The sequence below is a fragment of the Chenopodium album genome, chromosome 15 (assembly GCF_948465745.1).
Source record: "Chenopodium album chromosome 15, dcCheAlbu1.1, whole genome shotgun sequence".
Taxonomy (NCBI): Eukaryota; Viridiplantae; Streptophyta; class Magnoliopsida; order Caryophyllales; family Amaranthaceae; genus Chenopodium; species Chenopodium album.
Genome location: NC_137848.1, coordinates 2,865,002 through 2,889,459, shown reverse-complemented (window position 1 = coordinate 2,889,459; position 24,458 = coordinate 2,865,002). Strand labels below are relative to the sequence as shown.

Genomic DNA, 24,458 nt, shown 5'->3' with positions numbered 1-24,458 from the left:
TTTAATGTTGTATGATTGTTCATTTCTGTACCTACTAACTACCTTTGATATTTCAGTGAGAACAAGGAAAAAGATTCATCTGGGAAAGTCATGGACAGGTAAACAATTTTAAACAGTAATGAACATTTTCAGATAAGTAAATATTCATTTGTGTTCAATGTTAAATTATAATGAACATTTATAGATTACTAAATGTTTAATTATGTTGTTTAATCTGTTCAGGAATGATGAAAAGAAAACCCAAGTTGCAGAAAAGAGTAAAAAGGCTGGAAAGGAAAAGGCTCAAAGGTATAATTTCAAATTTATTTATATACATTTAAATGTTCATTTAATTTATTTATTTATATACCTTTGATATTTCAGTGAGAACAAGGAAAAAAATTCATCTGGGAAAGTCATGGACAGGTAAACTATTTTAAATAGTAATGAACATTTTCAGATAAGTAAATATTCATTTGTGTTCATTGTTAAATTATAATGAACATTTGTAGATTACTTAATGTTCAATTATGTTGTTTAATATGTTCAGGAATGATGAAAAGAAAACCCAAATTGCAGAAAAGAGTAAAAAGGCTGGAAAGGAAAAAGCTGAAAGGTATAATTTCAAATTTATTTATATATATTTAAATGTTCATTTAATGTTCTTAAAATAAATATAGTACATTTGTTGAACATCAAGACCTCAACGTGAAAAGCAAACAATTCCTCATGCTTTCCGATCTCCGTACCTGATCAAGTACAAAGATCTATTCAAAGATGAGAAAAAAATGAACCAAATTGTAGTAGACTTTGCTCTCAGTGGTGAAGATTTAAGGTAAATACTTGCAATAATTTAATTAAAGTGGAATTTATTATCTAACAATATGTTCATATCTATATCACTAAATGTTCATATTGCAGTGCACTTTTATATTATGATGGCTTGAATCTCATCAATAGAGAAGAAATGAAAACACTTGGAGATGATGTTGAAGTAACAAATTGTGTGATAGATGGTTGGGCAAGAGTTCTTAATCATAAAAGGCCAAAAAGCAAAATTTACTTCTCAACAATGCTTCACGTTAGTTTTACTTCTTTTTTTATACTACACGTGTTGTTTTATATGATTGTTTATACAAAATTTTCACTAACTTTGTATATCATTGTTTCTTTTTCAACAGCACATTATGTGTACAAATAGAGTTTGTAAAGAAGGTTCATCCATGGAAAAAAGAATTCATGCCTTCATAGAAAGAATTGACAATGAGTTGAAAATGAATAAGATTGATAGCCTTGTTGGATACAGACAGGTATTGCCATAAACTTCATAATAAACATGTTCAATTATGAATAGCAAATTGATCATTAACAGTATAATATTTGTTCAGGTCTTCTTCCCAGTATCAACTTCTCAGCATTTTTTTCTATTGTGCGTCAATCATATAGAAGAGAAAATTCAAATTATTGACAATAGGAAACTACCTCAACATATCTCACTCCAATCAAAGTATGAAGAGCAACCAAAAATGATGGTGAGTAATTATGTTCATTTTATTTTTGCTAAATGATCAGTTTATGTTGCTATTTGTTCATGTATTCTACACAATGCCAACTTCTAAGTATTTTTTACTATTGTTTTTATTAGCTGAAGGGATTGGCAGGATACATGAAACACTTTGGGTATGAAGATGCTGATAGAATTGAAGAGTACAAAATTGTTTTGGAGAAGATGAAATGGCGTAGCAACGACGAACATACAAACTGTGGTGTATACATTATGAAGCACATGGAAACCTTCACTTTTGATCCTAATGAAAGTTGGATATGTGATTTAAAACCAAACAATGTAAGAATACTAAATGTTCAATTATATAATATAGAATGGTCATTTATATAATACTAAATATTTTAATACATTTTGTTCAACAGGTGAACCAAATTAGGAAGCTAAGGATCCAATACGTAGCAGAGCTGATGCTATTTCCAGAAAACACTGAAGTATTGATAAATAGAAGGAAAGCGAGAAAGTTTGCAAAGGATTAATTGTAAATGTTCATTGACGAATATGCATATGATCAATGTTTATATATAGACATATAGATTTTTTATTTTTCACAAAGTATTCTATGTGATATTTCTTCTGGTTATTATAATGCAAACAATATTTTTCAGTTTATTTTGAAATTGAATGTTTTATAATTTTGCTCTAATTCTTGAATATAAAACACTTAATAAAACAAAGTAATAAATCTTTCAAAAAAAAAAAAAAAAACAAAGTAATAAAAATGTTCATTAACAATAGAGCATATGATCATTACCAAAATCAAATTTGTTCAATTACATATCTTGCAACAAAATATTTAAGTGCAGCAAAATAGTTCAACAAAGTAAGTTTTTACATATTATTTTTTGCCAACCTCTTAGCTACATTAGTATCAAAAAATGCCATAAACCTATCATACTTATAAGAAACATGTTGACCACCACGTTGAGTGCCTAGAACTTGTTCATCAGTTGATGGACCTGTAACTTCAATGCTTCTTGAAGATGGTACAGGAACTTGAACAGGTTTTGGAGGTAACTGAACATTTCTTGGAGGTACTTGAACATTTGTTGAAGGACCTTGAACATTTGTTAAAGGAACTTGAACATTTCTTGCATGAACTTGAACATTTCGTAGAGGAACTTGAACATTTCTTGGAGGAACACTTGAAGAAGCATGAGCATTACTTGAAAAATTTTAATCCTTCTCCTGTATAAAAAATTTTAAGCATTATAATAAATATAAATATACATAAAAAAAATTATAAATGACATTTAAAAAGAGTAAATAAACCTTAGCAAGAGCAAAAATATCTTCATCAAAAGAACTTTCAACAGCAACCTATAAAAAAAATTACAATTAACCAACAAAAAAATAATACAATTATTATATTTACATAATATCAATAAATTTTAACATAAAAAGAATTAAAAAAACAAATACCTGATTAAAACCATTAAAAATAATTTCATCAGAGTCATTAGAACAATAAGGATCTTTTTCTACAGAAGATGCCTTCCTAGCAACCTAAATTATAAAAACATGAAATATGATCATTCATGAAAACGTAAATGAACAAATTAAGGAAAAAAAAAAAGGTATAAAAATTTTACCTTAGAAGGTGGGTTTTTCAATATAACCAGTTCATCAGAATCACACATAGAATTAGCATAAGAAATAGGAAGTCCATTATCATCAAATTCCTAAAACAAAAAAAATAAACATTAGTACAAATAAAATGATCAAGTATAAAAAACTTTATGTTCAATAGTACCTGAACTCCTGCTTGACCTTTAGCCCTCATGTAAGGTGTATATGATGACTTTCTCTTCCTCCAATTACCCCTAGCTTTATTAAACTCCTTTTCAACAGTACTTTTAGGCCGAACATTTCTCTCACCAACAGGTCGTTTTTTTGGAGGATCATTAATTTCATGATCAACAATTTCAACACCTTCAGCAGCCTCATTGAAATCAATTGTGCCCCTAATACTCTCAACTTTGTCTTTTAAAATATCAAAATAGAGGTCAACTTCAGCTCTTGAAGGCAAAGAATTTTGACAACTAGTTACCAACTTCACAAACTTCCTTAATGTTTGCGACCTCCAAACAGTAGAGGACACCAAATTAGTTCTTGAAGATGGTTTATCAACAGTAGTATGAGTACACATTGCAGCCTTGGTCCAACGCTTCATAATATACTCATCCGGAATCTTAGGTACACAATGTAAATGATATACACGAAGAGAATGAGAACATAACAATCCCATTTCACTAAAGTACATGCATGTGCAACATATAGAATGAGTTTCCTTGTTGAAAACAACTTCATGCCTAATCTTATCTTTACCAGATCTCCATAAATGGTATGAATATTCAGGAAAATGAAGACCAGCATCAGAATGTTCATAAGCAGTACCCTTAATGAACTCCTCTTCAAAAATAATATATGCTTGAATGGTGTACAAAGACTTAGCATGAACTAAAATGCTAATATGAGCAAAAGCAAGATGACGATTACCCCTCAATGTATTAAAATCATTTCCATTCTCTTTGCTCCTCCACTCAGAGATAACATCAAGAAAAACATGATAGAAGTCACACAAACCTTGGGTCTTATTAAGCCTTTCCGAAACAGATTTATTTGTAGTTTCACTTCGTTGAGATGATAAAACACCACCAGACCAATGCTTCTTAGAATAGGCTGGACACCACATCTCTTTAATCTTGTACAAATCACACAACCAATCATCTTTGTCACATTTATATTTCAGTAACATTCTGCATAAAACATATGATCATTAGATATTGTATAATTGAACAAATTATATTAAAAAATGTACATATATACAAAACTAAATGATCATATTATATAACTAATATAAACAAACTTCTAAATACATATTATAATTAAAAAAATTGTCAATACCTTTTCCAAAAATGTTCAAATTCAGCAGGGGTTTCACAATACTTGAGCAAATAACCAAACAAATCTGTAAATCCATCCAAAGCTCTCAAAGCCCCAATATGCTTCTTTGAATTTTGCTCAATGTGCCAAACACAAAGACGATGATGCACACTTGGAGGAAATACATTCCGAATACCAGCTGCAACAACTTGAGCTTGATCTGTCATAATAGTGATAGGACTTTTGTTTCCCATAGATTTCAAGAATGTATCAAAAAGCCACACAAAAGATTCGGTTCTCTCATTGAAAATAAAACCCATACCAAACATGAGGTTATTAGCATGATGATTCATACCAACAAAAGGAGCACAAATCATTCCATATTTATTTGTCCTATATGTGGTATCAAAAACCAGTAAATCTCCAAAATACTCATAATCTCTCTTCATCCGACCATCACGCCAAAAAAAGTTAACTAAACGCCCATTCTCATCTTGTTCAAAGTCATAGTAAAATTCAGCTTCATCAAGTTGTCTTTTAGCAAAGTATTTGATCAATTGATGACTGTCACAACCATCAAGTAAAGCTCGTTTTTCAGCAGATAAAGCATTATAGGCATCCGGTGCTGTAAATCCTAAATTAGGAGAGCCACCAACATCCTTCTTCATTGCCCTCAAGGCTGCAGAAATTTTAACTCCACTACACCTCAATGTAGACATGAATTGCAAATTTTCTTTAGAGACATTCCTTTGAGACCTTAACAAATGTCTCTTTTCAAGAGGAATCATATGATGATTATGTTTCATATAATGCTTTGTACATGTCCATAAACCTAAACGATCAATCTTAAACTGAATAAAAGCCAAACAACCAGTTCTTATATTAAGTCTCTCATAAGCTCTTTTATTCTTTGCCTTCTCATCCTTCCAACCTTCATTGCAACAAACAAATCTTTTCATCTTCAAAGAGCCATCATTTCGACTTTTACTTTTATCAATTCTAATCCCAAATCCATGCTTAAAAGCATATTCATTATAAGTATCATAAACTTCTTCTTCAGAATTAAAATCTTTATAAATTAACTCTAATTTAGTTGCCTCTTCAAATAAAATTTCATCACTAGTACCCACTGCATAAGTTCTTAAAAATGAACATAATGAATAACAGATATGTACAAATACAAAACAGTACATATATAAATGATCATTTAGCATAATAAAAATGATCAAAATATTTAAATAAAATAAATTACAGAATATTAGTGTAATTGATAATGATCATTTAAATTATACAACTGTTCAAAATAATAGTACACAGTAGCGTAATCAAAAATCAAATCAAAATTCACAAATAAAACTAAATCAAAAATAATTTAATCAAACAAATCAAAATCATAAAACAACTAAAATAAAAGCAAAATCAGTTCAAAAACTAGCATAAATCATAATCAAACAAATCAAATTCATTAAACAACTAAAACAGAAACAAAATTACATTCATCATAATCAAACAAATTACATTCATAAAACAAACAAAATCAAAATCAAAAATGATCAAAACAACTTACATTCATCACAATTAAACTAATTACACGTATGAACAACAAAATCAAAATACAAAATTAATCAAAACAAATTACATTCATAAAACAACAGAATCAAAAACATAAATGATCAAATCAACTTACATTGATCAACAAATGAATTCAGCAATACAGTAGAAGACGGAAAAACAACTTCACAATAACGATCAAACTCAGAAATGGAAGAATGCGGAAGTTCGAAATCACGATCAACATCTACAATCATGAATTCATCCATATTTGAGAGAAAAAGGAACGATCTAGAGAGAGAAAATGAACAAAAAAAAGAGACAAAAATGCAAAAATTAGGTTGAAATTGAAATATATACGTAGCTTGAACAATAAGTAAGGAAAATTAGAAAAAAAAGGAAAGAGGGGAAAAAGGAAGGAAAGTCAGGGGAAAAAAAAGGAAAAAAAAAAGAATGAAAGAAAAAAAAAAAGAAAAGCCAGGAATGATCAAAACAACGTAGCTTCAAGGGGGGGAGTAGACAACAATAGCTAAAGGAGGGTGTAGCTAAAAATTGACCTTATTATTGGGCGGGCAGGAATGGACCTTGGAAAAACAAGGTTGGGTCATTGCAGGACAAAGCTTAGGATCAAGCCCAAGTTTGGGCCACTATTTTGGGCCATATAAAAAGCTCGGCTTTCCAGGAAATTTTCAGGCTTTTTTTTATGGCTAGGCCCAAGTTAAAACTAAAAAGAAAAAAACAAATATTGAGCTGTTCAAAACTTAAAAAAAAAAAAAAATGGATTTCAAATTCCTAATATCGTGTTTGGGCCAAGCCAATGGAATAGCCAAATCGAAAAGAATCAGGAACTAACATTAGTTTATGCAAATATGATATGGATATTGGTTCATTTTTCTATTTTAGGGTATGATTCAGCAAATATTTATGTATCGGACAAGCTCGAAACTCTTAACGTATTCAATTTTTTTTTTTTTTTTTACCATATGTTAATCGAATTTGTACTTATGATACCAAATATAAATTTCGTAGTACTAACATAAGGTTTGTGCCAAATTTAATTTATTTAAAATTAAATAATTAATTAAAGTAACCCTCTAAAATATTACAATATACCATTTTGAGATGGAAACAAAGAATGTCGCATGCAAGCATGAGATGCAAATTGCAATCGGTCAAATATTATGAATTCTAGCTTAATTAGCAGCAACATGCATTATCAAATTTCATTTAATTAGTTGGTGAAGTGCTTAATATATTGTACTTTCATCATAGACTTATGATCAAATCAAACCATTTTCATGTCTAGTCTAACTGTCAAAGTTACTTGAGACAAATTAAACTGTCACGCAATGTTGTTCTTTTGTTCCACTTGTATAATTAAGGAAAGTCAAACAAATCTAGATGCAGCAAATGACCGCAGCCCGCTGAGTAGGTAGCAATCGTACCATTAATTTTACTTCCGTTAAATATTAGTTGTAACTTTGAGGTATAATTTGTGAGATATAAAATATTTCAAATTTGCAACTAATATTTAACGGAGGTAATATAAGTTTATAATTCATAATGTGTAGGGGTGCAAATGAGATAATATATTTACGAATCAATTACTTTTCAGAATTGAATGTGAAGCTATTAAACAAGCTTGAACGAAATCTTAAGCTTGCAAAGTACACAAGGCAAGCATTAACAAAAATTTATGTTCAACTCAATAAGAAAATGAGCTAAGCTTAAAGAACTCGTCTATTAATCCTTCCACTATTAAAAATAACATTATACAGTGCCTAATAGTCATTTGATGGTATTATAAAACCGATTAACTATACAAAAAATATCTAAATCGTACAACTAGGACTTGTAGTAAAGGCTTTTCCATACAAAATAAAGTACACCTCAAACTCAAAGACGGACTAAAATCGGCCAAATTAAAACAACCTTAAGAGTCAAGACACACTTTTGAAAAGATGTAAAATCCATCAAACATAAGTCTTTCAAGATTAAGACTGCTTCTAAATTTGGAAAGCAATAATTCAAATTAATTAGTATTCCCTCCATCCTATAATATAGTTTCTGTTTTTCTATTTTAGAGAACCAAAATATTATTTCTATTTTCATTTTTGAATAGTGTGTAAAAACCATTATACCCTTACTTTTTAACTTTATTCATTGTTCTTCTAAATTTATCCTTGAATTTTGCACATGCTTGTACTTTTTTTCATTTTCTCTCTCTAACTTTTGTCTATAATTGTACTTTTAATTTTACTTTTATTAATTTACTTTATTCACTTTCTCCTCCTATTTCCTAAATAAGGTGTAAAAATACAAGCAATAACTATATTATGGGAAGGAGGCAAGGAGGGAGTAGTAGTCGTATCCATTTATATGTATCTTGATTCTTGAGGTTTAAGACTCTGAATTTACCAAATCACATTGAATAAAAATGTGTTCCCATAATTCTGCCAGCTACACTATAGTCCGAATTCCAAAACCTTAATAATTACAAGCCGTACTTATCTAGCTGTTGAGTCTAAACACACCCTCGTCACGTGTAAAATTTGTTAGGGTCAAAAGAAAATTTGAGTGGTAATTTTTCTTTTGGAATTTAAAGGAGATTGTGTAACAGAAGTAAGTGAGGATTTTAAGGGAAAATCCTTACTTTTTACCTTTAAAGCAAGCGAAAATATGACATTTTTCGGCGGAACAGTTAACTTTCACACTTCACATGCCCAAATTTGCAAAGCTACTTCTTGTGTTTGGGTTGTCATTTGTTGAATTTATGACGCTTTATAAACAAGTTTCTGATTACACAAGCATTCTAGATAGTACTCCCTTGTCCGTCGCAACTTAGTGAACTTACTTGTTTCGTAACTATTATTCCGTATATTTACGAATGATTTTATGTAAGTGAAAAATTAAAGAAAACAAATTGAATGGATGAGTATGAAATCCAACTTAACTTTAAAAAATTATTTCTTTACAAGAATCGAGATCGATAAATTAATTAGTACATCTTATCTTAAAAACGAGACAAGTAAATTTACAAGAGGCAAAGTATGTCGTTAAAATTTTTACGTAGTATTTTTAAAAAATAAAAAATACTATCCCTACTCTCCCCATGAAATATAGTGCATGGGTAGTTTGGAAGATGACATACAAAAGTACAATTGTACGTACAAATATTTTGTCTATACGTACAAGCATAGAAAGCTTGTCGTAGGTGGTCATGAAAGATATAGAAGCAAAGTATTGGTCTTATTCTTATACTATGGGTTATATGACTAAATATCTCATTGGAGAGTAGAGAGTTTGTTGGTATCCCATATTTAATAAAACACTTGTACGTTACCTTGTACGGAGTATCATAATAACTTGCATGTACAAAGTACGGAGAATAATTTTGGGTCGTCATATACATACTAAAGAATTGAAATACCTATACACTTATAGTAAAGTTGGATGATATTCTTGTATTTACTAGGTTCGCAATAATTGCTGACATCCATTTATACAATATATATTGATATACAATCGCTTACATTATTGTATAGTATATAAATTATCTAAATAATACTATTTTTGTGGTTATTTATATACCTTAATTATTACTATTTTGTATTTAAATATAAGAGAGATATTTCTAAACAAGAAAAAAAAACAACCAATAGATAATACGGAGTATAATAAATAATGTTATTAAAAAAAAATGTATATGTACTAATATTATGTCATCGTTTTCATTTTAATCTACACATACTAACAAAGTATCGGTTATATATAATTTTACTTCTCTTCCAATCCTTATTTCATTAATTAATCAATCTATAATGAAGAATATGTTCACTTTTATATTAGGTTAACAATCTTAATATCATATTTCAATGACAACGAAAAATATATGGTATCATCTGATCTGATAAATAGTTTCTCAGTTTCTCTTATACAATAGTATATGTAGTACATTAAGCTTATTCCGATGAATGCAATTTTTAAGTGATGGTAAATGCACGCAATAGTGTTAGTTGCCTATTGATTTAGCACTCTAATATTTCATCGCATTCAAGCTGACCAAAATGATATAAAATTTGGCAGCTTAAAGGAAACATACAAGTATAATTAGATTTGTAGTGATATACGTTAGTGTATAGGAAACAATACTCTACCATAAAAACATAGGTTGCCAAAGAGTAACGAAAACAACACGTAGCTATTCTGATCTTTTTTGTCCATCAAGTAATTTCTATATTCACAAATGCAAGTACATAGTACTCTATATTATAGTAATGTACTAATTTAACTCTTTTGTACGTTAATTAATAACTGAGGTCTTACTTCTAGGAAACTATACAAGCCTAATCCTTTTCTTTTCTTTCTTTCTTGTACTGTACTAGTTTAATTTAATGTCGAGATAAATTCAAGATGTAAATGTCATAACTACCTTTGCGAATTCACACAACATTCCCCGCACGACCTCTTTCCACCCCAGGTCACACTTCTAAAAAGACTCAAGAATCATGTATAATTATACAAAGTACGACTTTTTGTCAAACAAAAATACCTTGTGTGCTCAAAATTTCGGACTCCCTCCGTTCCTGGAAAAACGATCATTTTGGGTTGATTTCGCGAGTATGAAGAAAGTAAAAAAAAAAAAAAAAAAGTACGATAATACCTTATATATCAAAGTTTTTTTTTTTTTTTTTCTTCTTCTTTTTTTTGTGTTCAAGGAAATTAAATACAAAGTACAATATCTTGAAAAAATCACTTTGTATCTAAATATTGTTTGTTAATTTAGTACCAACCAAATACATTGATTGTTTGTATCTTCTGGAATCAGGAGAGAAGCTCTAACCACTTGAGCTATATATCCCTAACTCTCTGAAATTATAATTTGTATAAACAAAGTGGTTTATAGCTAGTGCCTACTAAGGGTCTGTTCACTTCAGTTTCAGTTCAGTTCAATTCAGGTCCAATCAATTCAGTTCAATTCAATTCAACTCCAATCAGTTCAGTTCAGTTCAGTAAATGTGAACAGGCCCTGAGTGCTACTTCATATGTCGAAATAAATAATGTTATGATATAAGTTTTTATTTTTTTCCATAAAATTAACCATATAAGGCTTTTTTTAACAAAATTTTGAACAAATAAGGTTTTTTTTTATTATTATTTTTTTATTTATTTTTTTACAACAAAACATAATTTTGATATTGCAATTAGACTTTACCTTTTTAAGTTTTCCAATTTAAAATTTTGAGCATTAAGGCTCTGATCACTCTACCTTGTGTTTTGCTTAATTGAAATTCTTTTTATAAAACTAATTATTATTATTATTATTATTTTGCAGAACAAATAGTATTTTTCTTGAACTGAAATTGGTTTTTTTTAAACTGAAATTAATTTTACTAAATTAGAATCATTTCAATTGATTTATATTCCTTCTTTAGAGTTACTGATGTTTACTGAAGTAAAACTATTTTTACTGAAATGATTTTTTTAAGAAAAAGTGAACAAGGACCAATACATTTATATATTTATTAAAAAAAATCTTGATATTTTATAATTGTATATATATTGTGATTAATCAAACTAGATTATACATGAACCTTCCTCTGTTTTCATATTTTATGTACTCCACTTTGACTAGCTTTATCAATTTATAGTTAAGGAAAAATATAGTCATGGAATATCGTTAGGATCGTTTCGATCTGTTTATATACTTTATTGATATCAAATTTTGATCATTTCTTACATTTTAATATAAAAGATATTAAGGATTGTAATAATGCAAGTATAACCAAGTGATGGTCAAAGTGTAACCCTAATTTTGAGACATAGGTATTAGGTAGTAGTACTCCATTATACTTCTTCCGGTTTTTTTTTATAGTTGTATCAGTTTAATTAATTTTTACTCTATTCATGTGTTTTACTTTGACTAGATTTAGGGTCTGTTCACTTCAGCTTAATTTCAGTTCAGTTCAGCTCCTAATTTCCTTTTCTCATAAAATATTCATTTCAGCTCAGTTCAGTTCATTTCAGCTCCAATCAGTTCAGTTCAATTCAGTTCAGCTCCAATCAGTTCAGTTCAGTTCATCTCATTTTAGTAAATGTGAACGGGCCCTTGGTGACTTATACTAAAGTAAAAATATAGTCATGTGGGATAGATCTTGTTAGATTTGTCCCGATTTATACAATTCTAATATCAAATGTTTATAATTTTTACTTGATAATTAAACATATTAACGACTAAAATAAAATGAATTGAACACACCTTAAACTAATCTGAATTTATTTTAGTTGTTATTTAAACTTGAATAACCCTTATCAAAACTTATTTTTCTAAACTGGACTTATCTGGACTTAACTAAACTTATTGGACTTGAAATAAGTAATAATAAGATGAATAGAATAAAGCCTAAAACTTCTACTATGATTTTTTTTTTCTTTTTTTTTTTTTGTATTATATTTTGAAAATGTCAGTTTTTTTAAAAAAAAATGTACGAGCTTAAAATATTGATATAAAAATTAAATAGAAGAACAATATTAACATATGCTAGATTTGAACCAACCCATAAGGTAATAAAACAATGCTCGAGTTTTGTTTGGTTTAATTTGGAGGCCGGTGAACCAGCATAAGAACAACTTGATTGAGGAACCGATTACATTGGTCGTGCCCATCTTTACCATTATTAAATATAAAGTGGTCAACTATACAATCATGCATATTTTTGAGCAATTATTCACCCATCAATCCATCATCATTTCTCAATTTATTTTTCTATGTTTATTTTGATTGTTTGTTTCTTGTTCAGCTTTCTACGTAATTACAAATGGATCCATCCTTGCTTGTTAACTCAAAATATCAATGACTTCATATTATAAACTAGATTAATTTGTTTCGATACATTGAACAATGTTTCATTATTGAAAAATAAACACCACGTTAATCTTTTTTGTCTTTTATAGGTTTGTTTCAATTCTATTTCTTTGAATTGGACAAGTTAAATTCATGCATTTTTTTTTTTTTTATATAGTGTCAAATTAAATTTGCGGGCATCTCAGATAGATTAATGTTCAAGCTATTTCACAAAAAAAAAAAAAAAAAAAAAAAACAAAAAAAAAAAAAAAAAAATGAATAGAACCACAATTATTGAAACTCAAGGCAATTAATATAAGGAATACTACTCGTAATATTTTGTTTGTGCTTGTCAATTGTGAAAATTCGTCACTTACAAGTTACAACCTTTTCATAGATAAAATGTGACGTAATTAGTTAATTACAACATAACCTTATAAAATAAAATCTGTTGTATTTGACACCTTTTTGCATATTCTTTTTTTTTTTTTTCGTGTGATTTGAATAAGTGAATTCACTGATGATGTTATTGATGCTATCAAGTTAATGAGTTACATAATAAAAACACCGACAACAACTTTATTAATAAGGAGTATAAAATCGATCATCACAAATTGTCAAAAGATACTTAAATCAAATAATTTTTTGTGTATAAAAGTTGTACACTAGTAATTATTATATACCAAGTATGTTTTTTTTTTTTTTTTTTTTGAAGATTTTAAATTTCAATTTTATGTCAATTCTCATAATCATGACCATGTAAACTTGTCTACGCTACTCTAAGCATAAAATAAATGAAAAAGATCATCGCAAATAAGGAAACGATTCCTTAACATGTAGGGCACTTGTTCTTAAATGATTGACATGCTCCGTAATGTATGTGAAGGATTAAAATACAATGATTTGCACTCATATCAAACTTCCTGTTCGTTGATTAAATGATAATAAACCATATTAATGTATAAAGAAAGACATTTATAATGATAAACATACTTATATTTATATTAAAATATGATAATAATGCTAATCACGTTTGGTTACCATTTCCTTAAGCTGACGAAATATGAGTATATGACCCTTTGCCAGCTACTTAATTGGAATGAAAGTTGATACAATCGACATTTATTCTTCTCGTAAGTAAGCTTTACCGTTCCTTCTACTCTTCACTAGTTGATTTAATTATCATTACTTGAATTGGTAGAAATACAATTTCAAGTTAATTAAATTACTAATTATCCGACAAGCTAGAGATCCTCGTTTGAAATAGAGTTGTATGTAAGCAGTTATACTACGTATCAAAATAGAGGAACTAACTTAGTCGTTGATTAAAGTATTGTAGGTCGTGGTACCTAAATTCTGAGATCAACATTCATACAAAGGCCCTATTTGATAATTAGTTGGTAGCTGATTTATATAGTTGACTGTATTATATTAGCTGATTTGACTAACTGGTTATAAATAGCTGGCTGTGTAAAAATGTTTGGTAATAGCTGTTAATTGTTAGTTGTTTTAGTGTATTTAATAATCAGGCCAAAAAGCTAATTGTTTAATAAGCTAATTCTAAAAGGCTCATTATGAGCCCAAAAAACTCTTTTAATAATCTATTTATCAAACAGTCAAATTAGCTTATTTAAATGGTCAAACTTTTAATAGGATAAAATAAGCTAAAAGCTGTCTAAAAAGCTATTTACGAGAGTCACCCAACCGAAAGAGAGAAGAAGGATTGAATAACTGAATTTCCAACTAAATTTCTCAAGTAATAATAAATAAGGGTATGTAGATGTACCATATAAACTTGGTACTACATATTGAGAGAGAGAGTAACAGGTACGTTTAGTTAAACCAAATAACCAGCTAAAAAATAACAAGCTCATATAATATAGTCATTTTCGAGTCCCTTAAAATAAATATATATTCGTAAGTCATATTCAAGTCTTTTCAGAGAGAGAATGATATAAAAAAGAATAATGAATAAAATAAAATAAAAAAATAAAAAAACAGTTGGAGAAGAGAAATGAGTTTTCCCTTCTGAATACGGAAGCAAGCAAGTAGCTTGAGTAATTGTTTTTGTCAATCTTTGAGGCTTCCTGTTTAACTACAATCTCAACCATCTTCCCACGTTAGCCCCACTCTCCTTATTTTTTTGAAGGAATCTAGGATTATTTCTTCTACTTGATTTAAATCTTATTTTTATTTTTATCACTATTTAGTTTTACACAAATATCTATTATATATGTCTAGACACGTGGTGTGATCACTTCACATATAATTTAAGGTAATTAATTGAGCAATAGAGATTACTGTAATGAACAAATGAAGTTGCTCTGATAATGCATGAGGTAAATATCATAAATAAGTAAAATTATAACACCAAAAAAAAAGTAAATTATTTTTTATTAGTTAAGACTTAAAACTAAATAATAGGAATTACTCAAATGAACAAATAAACTTATTTTTTTCATAATTTAATCCATATAGAATGTTTTGCCAAAAATAAGAAACTCTTAATTATACTCAAATAATAAATATACTTTATGTCAAAAAAAAAAAAAAAAAAAAAATATACTACACCTTTGTCTCTATTTAATTATAATTTTGTTTTCAAGGTCAAAGATCATCAATTTTTCTCTATGTATTTTCTCACTACTAAAGAAAAAGATATTATACTCCTCATGTATGTGGATTAGCTAGATTTATTCATCAATTGAAAATATATATATATATATATATATATATATATATATATATATATATATATATATATATATATATATATATATATATATATATATATATATATATATATATATATATATATATATATATTGTTTTCATTTCAATCAAACTTTTTAATTGAATTTAAGTAGCTCTTATTTTTCACTTGAATTACATGCTAGTACGTATAACGGTATAAGATTTTTAGGAATGCTTTTTTAAATTTGGCTCTAGAGCAAGGAGAGTGCATCCTTGACATGGGATCCATTACTCATTAATAAACATGATAATTGAGAAATGATAGTGGTGTACCAAAAACATTTGCAAACTGTTTAATTATTTTGGATAAGCTTCTTAAGTTACGTTCAAGCTTGTGTGGCCCCAAAAACAAACGTCTTAGTCTCTTAGATGATCATTAATGCACGTTTCTGCTTAACCTTTCTTTTGATTACTTCTTAATTATGCTTAATTTGTCTAGTCTACTATTTACATATCTATCAATGTAAGAAAATGCGTATACTTCAAAGAGTTTGGAGCTTGCTGTTGTAAGAATTTAACCTAGTGTAAACAGTTGGGTATCTCTGTTGCATTGACATCGTAGCCCGATATTTGCAAGCCAAAGTCAGCAATTTTTTTTTGAGAAATATGTTGACTGCGGAGTATGTTGTAAGCTATACTTCGTATTAATTTTAAATTACATTGTATTGTTTATGTTTCTTTTTTTTTCAATGCATTCAGAGTCATTTTTTCTAAACTATATATATATATATATATATATATATATATATATATATATATATGTATATATATATATATATATATATATATGTATATATATATGTATATATATATATATATATATATATATATATATATATATATATATATATATATATATATATATATATATATATATATATATATATATATATATATATATATATATATATATATATATATATATATATATATATATGTATATGAATTTTAAATGAAACATCAATTATTAAGGATTATTTTATACATCTAATTTTTCACTTATCTAAAGTTATCTTATTTTATTAGAATTTACCTGAATTAATTAGACCTTATTAAAATTATTTTAGTTGCAATTTGAACTATTTTAGTGACCTTATTATTTTATTAATTAGACCTTATAATTTTAGTGACCTTATTTTATTTTATTTACCAGAATTATTTTAGTTATCTTATCCCTTATCAAAACTTATAATTTATGAACATATCTTATTTAAACTTATTGAACTTATTTGAAATAAAATAAGTGAAAATAAGGTGAACAAAATTGGTCCTAAGATTGCTTTTTTGAAAGAATGTTTTTCATCCCAAAAATATATTCTAGTATTCTACTAATATAGATGATTATTATAGAGCTTGAGATATCTGATTCCAATTTAATCAATCATTTAATTACAAATTTTGAGTTTTCTTTAAATCCCAAATGGCAAAACTTTGACCTAACTCAACGAGCCGGCGATTACTTGTATATAACAATAGTGCATATTGCAAAACCCTTATACTATGTGGCCTCATATAGGCTTTTCTTTCAGTTGGATGAAATTGATGAGAGAATTAATTGGTAGAGTAATATAGTGAATAGGAGAATAAAATAGTATTGTACTCGTAATACTCACTCACATACTCAGAATAAAATAGTAAAAATAGGTTTTTATTTCAGTTGGATGAAATTGCTTGACAATAATGTGATTATGTAGGGTGTTCCGCAAAATAAAAAGAGACACCCAAAAAAAAAAAAAAAAAAAGAGGCAATTTGAATCGGAGGTAGTAATAACTAATAAGGCAATAAGCTCTTTAGCATATATACGTACGTGCTAAAAGGAAAAAAATACAATAATTTATAGAAATGAAAAGAGTAAAAGGAAGGGAGGTCGAACTATGAAAAGCACCAAAAATGTCAACGCACATCGTTATAAACTTTATAAGAAGGGTTATGTTAGTCATTTTCAAAGAGAAGGCGAACCTTTAAATGATTTCTTACAAATTGCTATCTGATCCAAATTAGTGAGACAACAAGATCGTATGAAATCTTTAAATGGGGCATCACCTTGAATCTGCCCTTTTTTGTCACTTACCCCTTCAATCCGACGTGATTGTCTGTCGTTTTGAAGGTCCCTTACCCTTTTCTTTTTCAACTTGAGGCCCCTCATAGTGTGAAATGACAATTTTACCCTTCAAGTTTTCTTTTTAACTAAATTTGCTCCCAATGTACGAAGTATTCTTCTTTTTCACTTAAAATAAATTAAAGGATAAGAAAGAAGGCTTTTCCCTAATTAAAGTGTGGGAAAAAGAATCACCATTGCATAGTCAATATCTAAAGAGAAAAGGTCCCTTCTCTTAAAGCCTACTTTCTTGATGCTTCTTAGTCTTCACTCTTCCTTCTCATCCTAATTAATTTTATTTTCTTTTAACGAGTGCATTATTAATAATACATTTCTCGTATTTGTAGCTATAATTAACAGTTCATTTAGTAAGCAACAAGATGACTGATATTAGCTGTTGTTTCTAAATTTATATGATTCTTATGAAAAAAGTAAAGACTCAAACATAACGTATAACCATATGTTTTAACAAGATGGCTGATATTAGTTGTTGTTTACGTTATGTAAGTTTTAGCAAATGGTGAAGATTACATTATGTTACTATTAGGGATTGTGCACTCTTTATATTCATACATATCCAAACCTTTGTTTTTAAGGAAATATAATCTGATATATGTATATATTTGTTACATAGAGTAGACACTTTTAGCATTATTTCTATAAATATTGGCTGTAAATGAACTTATGAAGATCAGAAGATCCAAAAAAAAAAAAAAAAATTATCATGTTAGTGCCATTTGAATGGGACAGACGGCTAGAAATGAATGTATTAGATTTTGTAAACATGTTAAAGCATATGATACCGACAATATAGTAGTTAAGTTAATTTAAACCTATTTTTTGTTTGAGATGTGCTACTAAATTCTCAAAATTACTCTAAATACTCCAACAGCATATCAAGATCATATCCATACATCCAAATACCATACATCTTACACGCAAAGTATAAATAGATTTGTTTTTGGCTGTACGTTATTAATTAAAAAAAAAAAAAGTTATACAATAATAGCTCGGGAAAAACATGTGTCTGAAACTTTGAAAAAATCTTGTTCCACCAAATTTGGAATAAAGATAAATAAAATAAAAAAAGTATGATGATTTGACCTAAATTGTGCTTATATTGGAGTAAGTAAAGACAACTAAAAAACCTAAATATACAATAACAACACGAGGAAAAACACGTGTCTAAAACTCCGAAAAAATCTTGCTCCACCAAATTTGGAGTAAAAATATATTGGAAAAAATATGATAATTTGACCTAATTCAAGCTTAGATTGGAGTAGGTAAAGAAAACTAAAAAAACCTAGATATACAATAACAGCGCGACGAAAAACACGTGTCTGAAATTTCGAAAAAATCTTGCTCTGCCAAATTTGGAGTAAAGATAAGTCAGAAAAAGTATGTTAATTTAACCTAAACCCAACTTAGATTGGAGTAGGTAAAGAAAACTAAAAAAACCTAGATATACAATAACAGCACGAGGAAAACACGTGTCCGAAACTTCGTAAAAATCTTGCTCCGCCAAGTTTGGAGTAAAGATAAGTCGGAAAAAGTATGATAATTTGACCTAAATCCAGCTTAGATTGTAGTAGGTAAAGAAAACTAAAAAAACCTACATATACAATAACAGCACGAGGAAAAACACGTGTCTGAAACTCTGAAAAAATCTTGCTTTGCCAAATTTAGAGTAAAGATAAGTCAGAAAAAGTATGATAATTTGACCTAAATCTAGCTTAGATTGGATTCAGTAAAAAAAACTGAAAAAAAAAACTTAGATATACAATAACAGCACAAGGAAAAACACGTGTCTAAAACATCAAAAAGATCTTGTTCCGCCAAATTTGAAGTACAGATAAGTTGGGAAAAGTATGATAATTTGAACTAATTAAATCCAGTTTAGATTAGAGTAGGTAAAGAAAACTAAAAAATCTAGATATACAATAACCGAACGAGGAAAAACATGTGTCTGAAATATAAAAAATATCTTGCTCCGCCAAATTTGGAGTAAAGATAAGTCAAGAAAAGTATGATAATTTAAACTAAATCTAGCTTAGATTGGAGTAGGTAAAGAAAACTAAATAACCTAGATTTACAATAACTGCACGAGGAAAAAGGAAACATCGAAAAGATCTTGCTCCGCCAAATTTGGAGTAAAGATAAGTCGGAAAAGTTATGATAATTTGACTAAAATCGAGCATAGATTGGAGTAGGTGAAAAAAAACTTTAAAATCCTTCAATCATGTTAAAAACCTTTTCAAAAAACAAAAAGAATGCTACACTACATAAACCCAATCAAATTGATGCAACCTCCCCATTAACAGCCTCAAAGTTTATCAAATGATAGTAGTAGATGCACCAACAAAAGCACTGCCAAAATTTATATGTGACCTTTTTATAAGGCATATATTTAGGGAAATATTATTATTCATGTATTACATGATACAGAGCTTTTGTATGCTCCAATTATGGGTAATGACATAAGGTGACTTCAGGCTTACAGGGATAGATTAAGAAGCGTGCATTTTTCTTCTGGAACTAAAATACCCCTTTCTTTCTTCCAAAACTCTTATACTGTAAAAGACTAAAATACCCTTTCAATCATCAAACAATTTTGGACATAAATAAATTAGAGAATTTTATCAAAAAAAAATAAAAATAAATTAGAGAATAATGCAAATAGGATTTCCGACATATCACTTTCCTTCAACTTGATACGAGGCGTGAAGTAGAGGGAAAAGGGCACAAAGGGTATTTCGATGGCAGCAAACAAAATTAAATTAAAGGAAGCTTTTAACAAAACACTTTTTACAGCTTCATTTACTTTCAAGTTTCAACTCTTATTCAAGTGTTTATTCCCTTCATTCCTGGAACAGGCCCTTAATGCCTACTGTAATGTATATGAGAGGGGGAGGTAAGGGAATCCCCCTACTCTCAAGCCTTTTGTAGTTGATGAAGGTCGAACTCGTGACCTCAACGTCATAAGGTGAGTTTCCTACCAACTCCACCAAGCTTTGCTTGGTACTATAATGTATATGTCTTGATGCCTATAAATATGGTAAATTACATACACTTTCTTTATACAGAGTATATACTACTTTGTAACGCAAATTTACTGATTTACAAGTGTTATTATTCCACTACTTCAGAGTGTCTACCTCGTAGATATTGGACAATAAAATCCTGTGAGAGTTGAGGTAAAAGTGAGTCTTAATCCATCCTTGTTTTTGCTATTAAAAATACTTAGGTTACCATTCATTTGTTAATTAATACTTCCTCCGTTATTTCTAAGTTTGTCTAACGTAAACCCTGTTCTTTTGAGCTTATGGGTAGAACTGGACAGGATTCAGCAGAGCAGAGCTTCCATCACATTGCATAACAAGCAAAACAAATTTCAGCAGAGCAAAGCAGAGCAGAATAGCTCAAAAGGACAGGGTCGTACTGCCGTAGTATGTTACTTATAGTTATAGGGGACCACACCTTTATTCTAACAACCACTGAATTAGTGCATTTGGTCCCGCCACTTTTTTTTTCTCATCAATAACCTTACCTTGAAAGAGCAAAAAATTAGGGACAACAAAAGTAACTGATAAAATTGACACAAAACTCCCTTTAGTATTTTTAAGTATTACATCTTGATCGACACATAAAAGATGATAAGAATATTAACATAACTCACTTAAATAATAATTTAATGCATTCATCTCTTTCTTCTAAAATTCCGTAAATATTAAAGTAAAACACGTATTAAGAAACAGAGAGAGAGAGTACTCCTTAGTAATATTTTTACCGGCAATCAAACAGACAGGTTAAATTCAATTTTTAACCACAAGTCCACAACTCCAATCAGATAGAACATAGAAGTTGTCTGACTGTACTCTGTAGAACCTATCAATTTACATACGAAGTTGTATTTATTTATTTAATTATTAAAATAAAGAGGGGAATTGTGTCTATTGAGATGCAAAATGATCAGTTTCGTCTCAAATGAACCAACAGCAAATAATTTAATAATAATATAAAATTTCCTCGTCAAAGAAAAAATAAAATACTACGTAAATGGGTTACCAGGAGACTCCAAACACTGCCTAAATAAACAATCTTTCTGAATTTAAATCTAACCATAAAATAAATAAATAAAAATAAAAGAGTATAATAATATAGTTTGCGTCAAAGAGAAAAGAGGTTGAGTCTGGTTTACGCCAAACTCTCTTCTCTCTTTCTTTCTCTGGTTTTTTTTATCAAACATCAAACTTCTCCCATTACTATAAAGAAGCCACCCTTTTCCCTCTTCTCTCTCTCCTCAAACCTCAAACACTTCTTATTTTTTCTCCTCTTTTTCAGCTTCTCCCTCTTCTTTCTTGTTTTACTGATGAAAAATTTATAACAAGATGTACTAAACATGTGTTTCTAGGAACTTGTAACTTTTCAAAACAACCAACAAACCCCTATAAATATTGAGCAACCAAACTCTTTCTTCTTCAGTTTTTATATTTCTTATAACAGTGAATTCAAATTACTTTGAATTTACTGTTACAACAAAAAAAAAAAAAAAAAAAAAAAGACTCAATTTTTGAGAAATGGAGAGGATGAATTTTGTTAAAAATGGGGTGCTGAGATTGCCACCAGGTTTCAGATTTCATCCAACAGATGAAGAGTTGGTTGTACAATACTTGAAAAGGAAGGTTTTTGCTTGTCCTTTGCCTGCTTCCATCATTCCTGAAGTTGATGTTTGCAAGTCTGATCCTTGGGATTTGCCTGGTATAATTTTTCATTTCTTTCTATTACTTTATAGTCTATACTCACTCATTTCTGCTCCCTGCATTCTGTAAAAATAGACGGGATTTGATCACAGGTCTTTTCTTTCTTGCAGGCGATAAAGGGCAAGAGAGGTACTTTTTCAGCACAAGGGAAGCCAAATACCCAAATGGGAACAGATCAAACAGGGCAACTATGTCAGGGTATTGGAAAGCCACTGGCAAAGACAAGGCTGTTGTTGCTGGTCCTAAGAACAACCACCACAACATCAACAACAGCCCACTTATAGTTGGGATGAAGAAAACACTGGTTTTTTACAGGGGAAAACCTCCAAATGGGTCAAGAACTGATTGGATTATGCACGAATATCGCCTCGTGAACTCGAATCAAACTCAAACCAACCCACAGGCACTGAATTCCCCTCTCAAAAGGGGTCTAGTGCAGGTAAAATTGGATGCAAATTTGTTAAACGAAACGAAAGCGTCTATTAACACCCCACTACATTTTATACATTTGTTATTAAGGGTTAATGAAATAGACACTCTAAAATATGAAAATGATTATAAAAATCATACAACCTTAATAAACTAAACTAAGGATATTAATTATAAGCAAATTATTAGTGGGAATCTTTAGAGTTTTGATATTGTCCCCACATTTTGAGCAGACATCATTAAACAAATCTTTCTCCTTTTCCAAGTGATTGACTTTTTTTTTTTTTTTTTTTTTTTTTTTTTGGGTGTTGCAGAAAACAGGGGAAGCAACAGGAGATTGGGTGTTATGCAGAATTTTCCTGAAGAAAAGAAACAATGCAGCAACCAAGAATGATCAGGAGGAAGAAGAAGGGGTTATTTGTGAGGAAGAGGAAGCCATTGTTACAAACAAACGTATTGGAAACCCAGTTTTCTATGATTTCTTGGCAAGAGACAGTGGAGGTGTTGCTGCTGCAGCAGACTTGAACCTCCCTGCTCCTTGTTCATCGTCTTCGGGTTCGAGTGCAGTCACTGATGATGATGGTCATGACAACGCTAAACACCTTCGAATGACTGATATCAATGAAGATTCATCGGAAGAACGCGATGACAGCAGCAGTAGCTGCAATAGCATCTCATATCTTAGAAGAGAACTTTAACCCCCCCCCTAAATTAGCAGTTTTAATTTTAATCATGTATCAAGTTTTAAGTAACAACTAGTACTAGTAAAATAACCAATCTTTTAAGTTCAAAACTTTCATGTTCTTTTTTAAATTTTATTTCAATTAACCATGTTAGAGTTATTTTCTTCTGTCAATGAATGTCCAACAAAGAGAACCAAACTTACAAGAAGAGAAGAAATAAATGGTTAAAAAGATGGTATGGATATTATTGGCAATTGGCAAATTTCATAAGTAATGAGCAGTTGTAAGAGAAAGGATGTGGCAATGTCAATTAAATTGAATTGAAATTTGTTGCTTGTAATTTACGACTGTTGTACAGTATTGTCACAACTTTAGAGATGCTTCCAAGTCCATGCAAAAAGGGGAGTGATTCTCAATTCTTACGGCTCTAAAAGATTGAAAGTTTTGGCACGAGTGGAATAGTTTTATGGCTAAAGGGTTTTATAAAAGAATGGAATACATGTGTGTAACAAAGAAACTTTGCTCAAAGCGAGTTACTTTTTTATATATATATATATATATATATATATATATATATATATATATATGCACTTCGCGTATGTGTGTGATTTTTTTATCGCTTTCTCTTGTGAGAGGGAGCATAAGAATAAGAACATAATTTTTTGCAAAGATCTTAATACCTTCCACGAGGTACGCTTTGCATTTTTGCATCTTTTGGTCTTAAAAGAGAAAGGAAAGGTAATGAAGTCAATATTTACCGGAATCGAACCGGGTTCCTTGAATTATAGGGTAAATGGTTGGCATCCGATGAAGCTCCTGGGCCAGTAGTACAAATATCAAAGTACCATTCTTGTTATCTACACTACCATGGTAAGCATCTTGTGTGTCCAAAGAAGTAACAAATGGTGC

The 24,458-nt window shown here is 29.3% G+C and overlaps 1 protein-coding gene across 1 annotated transcript; it reads left to right on the top strand.

The window, feature by feature from the left end:
• The first annotated feature begins 21,839 nt into the window (after positions 1-21,839).
• Positions 21,840-23,722, top strand: LOC145582689 (NAC domain-containing protein 83-like). Its single transcript, XM_081639683.1, has 3 exons — positions 21,840-22,435; positions 22,548-22,876; positions 23,181-23,722. Exons 1-3 carry the CDS (start codon positions 22,255-22,257, stop codon positions 23,562-23,564), a joined length of 894 nt encoding a protein of 297 aa, XP_081495809.1. The 5' UTR covers positions 21,840-22,254; the 3' UTR covers positions 23,565-23,722.
• The last annotated feature ends 736 nt before the right edge of the window (positions 23,723-24,458 follow it).